At 35.1% G+C, this 8,481-nt stretch overlaps 1 protein-coding gene across 1 annotated transcript; it reads right to left on the reverse strand.

The window, feature by feature from the left end:
• Window positions 1-69: 69 nt before the first annotated feature.
• On the reverse strand, window positions 70-6,929 carry LOC144961483 (putative transmembrane protein 183BP; the record flags this gene model as incomplete). The annotated part of the gene is made up of 7 exons (XM_078894653.1): window positions 6,722-6,929; window positions 5,563-5,652; window positions 4,317-4,448; window positions 3,409-3,607; window positions 1,973-2,154; window positions 1,341-1,460; window positions 70-256 (listed from the first exon to the last, which is right to left on the reverse strand). Coding segments are annotated over exons 1-7 (1,025 nt in total), but the record flags the coding sequence as incomplete, so codon positions are not given.
• Window positions 6,930-8,481: the final 1,552 nt, after the last annotated feature.

The following is an 8,481-nucleotide window of genomic DNA, read 5'->3' on the forward strand; positions in this document are numbered from 1 at the left end:
GAAAACATACAAACTTAATCCAGTTTTTGTATTTTTGATACTGGCTTAAACTTCTAGCATCTAAATCACCTCAACATAAAATCAAATTTAGGTAGTCGATCACATTTAGCTGTCAGCAAAGCAAGACTGAGAACAGTCCTTATATTTACCTGTTTTAAAAGAAGACCCATGACAGGGGGAACAGATGCAAAATGGCAACAAATCACTTGGAGAACACAACAGCCTTCCTCTGAATTGTCAAAAATGTCAGTGTAACCTGTGGAAGAAAGGAAATAAATAAATTTAATTTTAACATTATCGAAAGATAATCAATCCTCTACGGGCCTGCTGAGACTTGAGGCGATGCAAGGGATCTCCAGCTGGTCCTGTCAGCAGCAATTATCAAAAGGTAAGTATGACTTAAATAGCCGTGAAATCATCAATTTCCTTAAACGAATCATATGCCTTCAGAATCTGCCAGACCCATCATGCATTATTTCGGATAGAATTTCTGACCTATCACCTCAAAATGATAGTGCGTCATGATGACATAAATGCCCAAAAAATTATTCTATAATAAAAAATGTGAGACTTAAGTAAAGTTAATATATAGAGATAAAAATAGGTTAAATATATCTCATGATATTTACCAGGTATCCCATTGATTGCAGTTATTAACTGGGTTTGCACATTAAATTGTGGCTCTGCAGTGAAATGTTTCATCTTTTTGTGAACTTTGGCTTTGGCCTTAGCATTACATTATATACATAACATACCTAAACTTAAAGGTAAATGAGCTCTTGGCTAAAGACAATGGCAGATATTGTAAGAGCGCGAGCACAAAAAGGAAGCCTAACGGACAATGTTCTGTATCAAATGGATTTAGTGTCATATGGCCTGCTGAGTGAATAAATGTGCTTTTTAAATTCTCAATTATTCTAAAAATTAATTTATAGAGACAATAAAGTATTTTTTTTTTAATCATGTAAATCATAACATAACATAAAATAAATAAAATTCCCTTTATTCATCCCTTAGGGGAAATTTGTCTCTAGGGCCTATTACAAGAGAAGACTGGAATAACCAAGGTGTAAGCCGCAGTGCAGCGCCAAAAATTGAGCTACGGCGAGGTTACTTGCTCAAGGCCACACAACGCAGCGACGGGTGATTGAACTCTGTACCTTTCGGGTACGAAGCAAAGACTGTACCGCTGGGCCATGCTGCCCCTAACAACTCTCAAGAACCTACAGAAAATCACATGTTGATTTGCATTTAGTGGATATTGTGCTATATAGCAGCTCATTTCATCTTATTTTTATTAAAATACCCCCCCCCCCCCTCAATCCCCTTTCTTTGATTACCATTGTGTAGATCCAGTGTAGTAGATTTCTTTCTTGGAAATAGCGACGGCTTTTGTAGTTTGAAGCAAAACTGCCAACCCTTTGATCCTGGCTGGTGCCAGGCCAACAAACACCTGTAACCTGTAAAATTAAACAATAAAAAAATCTATTTGAAATGCTGTTACGTATCTGTCAGCCTTTAAAATAAAAGAGATTGGGCAAAGTGTATTCAGATTTTTGCTGTCCTGGTTTGTTTTTTATTTCTTTTTAAACAACACAAACTTTGTGTGCTTGTGTTTTATTTAGAAAAATGGTTAGCTAGACAAAAGTAATATAGAAAATGATTGAATACTTAAAAAGACTTTAGATCTAAACTGCATTTAAAAGCAAAAAGGAAAGTAAATCAAAGAGCACTTTTTAAAGCAGCGAAAGGAAAAATGATCTAACAGCAACACCTTTACATGTTTAAATAGACCCCTAAAATGACCAGACACAAGATTACACTTTGTAAACGCTTTAAAGTTTATCCAGGTTTCTTAAGTTTTCTCTTATGATTAATATGTAATATGAATCAAAAGTATAAATCTATTTATATATTTAAAAAGAAAAACTATTTTAAAATATTTTTAAGCTATCAAACAAAAACTGATTACCAATCAAATCATGGGGTTCAGCATCCATTGGTCCTTTGGATTTGATACGGTCAACTAGAGGGCCGTGAATACGGAATAGGGCTGATATAACTCTTCTTCTTAAACCATTTAATTTCTCCATCCCGGCTGGTTTCAGGTGCCCTGGCAGGATATCTCTCTTCTCTTTAACCACTTGATAACATCTGAAAAGATTACAAGATCAAATTTGTGATAAATTGTAAACTGTCTCAAAACAGAAATGAGTCTGGGTGAAACTATGACTTAAAATTGACCTTTTAATCTTAAACGTGAAAACAATATAGTTACTGTTAAGAATATTCTAAAAATCACCATGCTTACAACTGTTTTAGCTGAGAATTGCTTCCCATCTAGAGTCTACACACAAAAAGAAAATAATTTAAAATTGATTGTTCAGATAAGAGTCAATAAGAGGAAATGGTTGTAAAAGTATTTGTAAAAAGCTAAATGTAACCAGAATAATAGCATGTTTAGTCGAGTTATTACTATGATAATCAGTTTACTGTATTAAACTAAGAGCTATTGATGAAGTAGAAATGTCTATTTTCCTTTAAAGAAAGATCTTAGATCGTCACCTGATTTTATCTCAGATGGTTTTTTACTAACACTACTCACTACTACTACTACTTCTACTACTACTACTACAATCACTACTATTACAACCACAATAACAGCAACAATAATAACAACAACAACAAGCCTCACTATCAGAGATTTTGCTTTTTAAAGACACTTTACCTTTTGTTTCCGATATTAGACCAATAGCCTTATTTTGCTGTAATGCTATTCTTACTTCATTTCTGAAGACTTTTAAATCTTTGAAGCCGTTGCCTTTGCTGGCTGCTTAGTAATATTTATACACTGAGTTCAATATTTGGCTATAGTGTCTATTTCCAGAACAAAAATTTCGAAACTGCAAGGTGGTTCAGAATCATTTTCAGACATTTTCTGTCTGAATTCATGGCCTATGAATAACGAAGACTTATAAGACATGGAATGAGATTTTTTTAAAGTTAGCTCAAGATAGAGAAGGATGGAAACTGTTTATCTGTGGCCTGGCCCATGGTGAAAAAGGCAATGATGATGATGATGATGTAGTCAAATAACCTCTTCCGTTTCAAACAGCAAGTGGAGTGTTTCCGTGTATACAAAAAATGCTTGTCATGTCTGGGCCTATATGCACCATATTATATTATTATAGTAGTATTTAATAAGAAGTCTTTGTTAAAACATATTATTTTTTTTTTTTTTTATTACTATAATCTTTTTATTCTTATGTTTTTTCCCCCCTTTTTTTCTTCAAAATTGAAATAATCTGAATTCAGAAAAAATCTGAAATATTTACATCCCTGTTTGCCTAAACTAAATTTTAAACAGATATCCAGTGTAACTGGTTTCAAATGTATGCCAGATCTTACTTATGATACAGTTGTCTCCAAAAAGCAGCTGTTTTCGTGACGGCATATGAACTACTGCAAATGGCTGCAAACCGCCCAACATCCAACGGATCAATGAAGTTTGAAAGATGGAACCAGAGGTCAGAAGGGTAGACAACGCCTCCTTTGTCTTGGAGATTCTTGTTTTTGGCTCTTTTGATCTGCGCTGCTCTTTCCGCAGCTGGAAGTTTTAAAAAATAATTAATTTTTAAAAATTGAGCTTTTATATAGTGAAATATCCACTAAACATGCTCAATTTAATTCAATATATTTATGCACCAGATTGTGAAGGTTGCATCCCGAAATGAGTGAATGAAGTGTGGGATATCATCATCTATCAATATGTGAAAAAATAAAGTTCTCAGATTTTTTTATTTTTAAAAAAAAGTTTGTCAGTGTACAGAAGTGATATAAAAAACTATGAACTTGTAAATAGACCCAGAGGTGAGTAAAATTTTCATCAAATTTCCATTGGGATTCTTATAATAACAAATATGCATCTGAAGGGGAAAAAAAATCATATGAAATTTCGTTGTCCATGTGCACCTATTTTATTTTTATTAATGTCAAAGTGATACTAAGCTGCTAGAATCTGTGGACTGTAAAAAGTAATAAACAAAAATGAATATAACATTCCAAGATTTTTCTACAACAGAAGACCTACAGAATTTCTCTGTCGTCAATCTGGAATTTAGTAATGTCTATATAACTTTATTGGTTTTTGTTGTTGGCTGAAGAAGGGTTTTGAGCCTGAAACCATCTTATTGGGTATTTTATTCTTTTTTTAAGCTGTTATATTAATTTTTGTTTATTACTTCTATTAATTTTGGGCTTTGTATTTAAGACCTTATCTAAGACTTTAAGATTCTTGTGTGTTAATTTGTACGTACCAATCTCAGCAGCTGTAAGATCTTCCTCATCCGTTTCTTTATCCGGAATCACAAAACTTTCATAATCCTTATCAAACCAATCCTGGTCCTCTGACTCTTGGGCCTCGATCGATTTCACTCCAGTGGTCTTTCCTGCATATATGGGAAATATTGAGGTAAAAATATATACTTCAAGAGCAAACAGGATTTAAACAGACATGGACTTGTTTGTAGGTCTGAAAACCAAAATTTTTATAGGGTCATTGATGTAATAGAAATACTCTCAAACCAACATACAATATTAGCCTTTACAACAATATTAAAACAAGCCCATAACTCCATTCGATTATCTTACCTGCATCAATATCAGAGAATTAGAATGGGTCTGTATTTGTTGTTATTCGATCTTTTCTCTCTTAAGAAAATATTATTCATGTAATCTCCCTCTTCAACAGTGCTTTCCTCAATTACTTCTTGTTTCAATAATTCTCCAATTATAGCCCTTAATGCTATGGTTTCCTGTGCATTTATTTCAATTGATGGGAATTTTATTTTGAATTGGTGGAGAAATGAATTGGATTTTACAGCCTTTGACACATTGTAAAATTATTTTGTCTTCTGTGATTTTTTCTCAATTATGAATAAAATGCCTTGTTCGACCACCTAAAGCTAAATCGTTTCCTTCACTTACATTTAATATGGTTTGTTGCGACGACCCTGTTGTCAGGTTTTGTTGCTGAAGTTCTGGTATTTGTTGTTGTTGTTGTTGTTTTTGTAATGTTTTCCCCTGTTGTTGTACACAGGGTTTTTCCCCGTCTAAAAAAGATAACCTTTTTAAGTGATTGCGCATGTGCAGGGACGCTTTCTCTCGTGCAAGGCCATATGAATATTCATTGGGTCTATAAAATTTGCTTTTTAAAGACGCTTCAATATTATGCATTAGTTTTATAACCCTGTCAATCATATTCAAACATACATAGCATATATCATAGTAAACCCAAATTTTAGGTGCTGCTATGACCACCATGTAAAGCAATACTAGGACATTCAGGAGAGGGCAAAAAATACGAGGTAGATGAGCATTCTCTCCAGACCGCAATATAAACAGGGAATTTTACTTTCATTTGATGCTAAATAAACTGAGATATCCTCATCTTCACTCCATGGCTCTAAGTAATCCCCCCCCCCCCCCCCCCCCCCAAAAAAAAAAAAACATAAATAGAAAACAAAAATTAAAATCATAAATATAAATCAACAATGTACACACCAATTGACGCAGTAGCTCCAATCACTGACTTTTTGACACGACTGCATGCTTGGGGCATGGAACAGTCAGCAAAGTTCTGGAGAGTGATATCTGTTCGAAAATAAACAAATAAATAAATAAATAAAAATATGAATGAAAAAAATAAAAACAAATCATATATTATCATGGAAATGGAAATGTGATTGAAAGCCCCCCTGCCCCACAAATTTTTTAAAACAAATTTAAATGCAGGAGGGGGTGGGAAGGGCGGGGGGTCTTTAATTGGACTCTTCTTCTCTCCATCAAGCAGTGAATGGGATGCTGGGTGTGTTAGATCTGGAAGAAAATATTTTGTGATAGACAAGTGTTCTTAATCTCATAATCCTAGCAAGCAAAGCTAGATTTGATATTGACTGTTTTGGGACACAAATAACCACTGGCATTTTTTTCAGAATATTTGGTATTTTTCATGCCTAATTTGGCATTTTGCATAAAATATTTCTGCCAACTTGTTACGCCTGTCTGGGAATAACGAAAATTGGTTATTCCCAGACAGGTGTCAAAATAAATAAAAAAAAGTGACAAAGACAACACATAGATTTCGACAAGCTTTTTAGGCAGGCGACGCCCCCATTATTACTCGGAAACGCACATTGTCAATTGTGGGTATATAAAACCAATTCGGTACTTCCGCAAACTCGGGACCCAAATAATTTTGGGGTTTTGGGAGGGGAAAAACTTTTTTTTAAAAAATAATTTTGGGGGTTTGGGAGGGGGGAAACCCTTTTTTTTTAAGTCTCTCCCCTCCCAAATGATATTAGATAGATCTAGGGGTAAAACTTACTCTTACATACTCATGGTTAGATTCTATGATGACAATGAGTATGAGTATGAGTATGTTACAAATCTATTCTAAACTTATTTGTAACCTAGACCTATACTCATTCACCACTCATTGTCATCATACTGATTCTTCTACATTAAAACTTTTAATAAATCTAAATCTAAGAATCGAGAAGTGTGAGTCTGACACTTGACAGTCGAGAGTTGATTCGGCACCACCCAACCAGCCCAAGAGCAGTAAGAGTAAGAATAAGATGAAAGTAAAGAGTCTAGATAGCAGTAGCAGTCAGTAAGAGTAAGAAGAGTAGAGTTAGAGAGTTCGCACACACGCACTCACCCGATGAGGTGGAAAGATGCCCCTGCCTTTTCTTTCCTTTTTTGCCGTCCCGCGGCATATCGCCTCCGGTTGTGACAATTTCCTCCTCAAGACTACATGAACATTCCTCTGCCATTGCAAAGAGATTTAAAAGGAATGTAAATCATGGTGCAATCGCACCTGTCTCGGCCGGACAACAAAGTACAAGTGTTCTTGAGTCAAGAGATTAGAGATGTAAACAAATTTTCGGAATTTTACGGTTAGTTGCGAAACAGTACAATTGATTTTAAACCAGTACGTGTATTGCGTATATATAAACTTAATCAAGGTTTTATGTTGAAATCGTTGGATTACAGTGTGAAAAGTGCAATGAAAATTCTTTTCAGATTAAGAAATATAAAATATGAACCAAATCTGCATTTTCGGGATTTTACGGTAAATTTGGATCTATTCCACTTGTCAAGAACCGAGAGTTATCCCAAATTATAATGCATTATGGGTATGACACACTTTCCTAGGAGAAAAATATGGCCTCTCCTATTCGGTGGAAAAGGAAGGGGTGATGTTTAGTTATGATTAATGTGTACCTAAAATTCGCTTTAAAATGGACTAAAACGTTTATGGCCTGGAATGGAATTTAGTTATGCTTATTAGATGAATGTGTGTATAGTGATACTGGAGAAACAATGTGAATATTCCATTTTGAAACCGGTTATTTTGGGTTCCTGTTCTGTGTCTGTGTGGAGGATCATGAACCTCGGCTGAATAGGGCGGAAAAGTCTTATTTTATAAATTTGCGGAGCATAAAATCAAACTGAGGTTTAAGGCCTCCTTAAAATCTACCAAGATGATGTGTGATGTGATGCCGACCATCTCTGAAGATGGGTCAAACGATCGGGAGTCTCAAGGCTCGAATGATGATTCGACCAACTTCGAACAATTGATGGTGAATATGCTGGATGAGAGAGATAAACTCATGGAAACTCTCAGAGAGAAACAAGAAGCTTTGGATATAGCAGAATCGAAGCTCATTGAAGTGTCGAAGGACAGAGAGATTATGCAAAAACAACTCCAGCAGACAACGCCACAGGTAAGAGCCCCAGTTTTATCAACTTCCAGTTTTTATTGAGCCATTATTTTTCATTCATAATATTATATTATTATAATATTTTAATTTGGTCCCTCATTGTCTACTTCCTCTTGTTGTCCTAATGGCAATTTAATTTTTTCCCCCTTTTTCCATAATTGTTTTTGAGGATTAATATTTGTTTTTGTTACATTCTGGCCATTCATTTTGTTTCGTTTAGGTTTAGTAGTCGAGTCGGTCTATGTTGAAAGCAGAAGTAGACTAGCTCCCTTGAATGATGTCATTGGACCCTCATTCTGGCACCGATGATATTGTATTGATCTGTGACACAGACGCACACACTCACACATACTATTCTCTTGGCACACGCCACACAGTCTGAGTTCATTACTCACCTTGTGTCAGTCGTTGGCTATTGTATCTGAGTGCCTGATTATAGGTTTTATTTAGCAGCTCATTCATTACATCACCACAACCCCTCCACCATTCTGGTTTGGGGGTGAAAAAAAAATCCTTCCTGAACTGCCCCTGTTCATGTTCTCTCTCTCTCTCTCTCCTCTCTCTCTCTCTCTCTCTCTCTCTCTCTCTCTCTCTCTCTCTCTCTCTCTCTCTCTCTCTCTCTCTCTCTCTCTCTCTCTTTATTTCTTTTTATTTCTTCTTATTCTTCTTTTCACCTCTGAGTTTCATCGGCTAT

Source organism: Berghia stephanieae, unplaced genomic scaffold (genome assembly GCF_034508935.2).
Source record: "Berghia stephanieae isolate SIO BIC M18660-M18661 unplaced genomic scaffold, UCSD_Bste_1.3 scaffold2599, whole genome shotgun sequence".
Classification (NCBI taxonomy): Eukaryota; Metazoa; Mollusca; class Gastropoda; order Nudibranchia; family Aeolidiidae; genus Berghia; species Berghia stephanieae.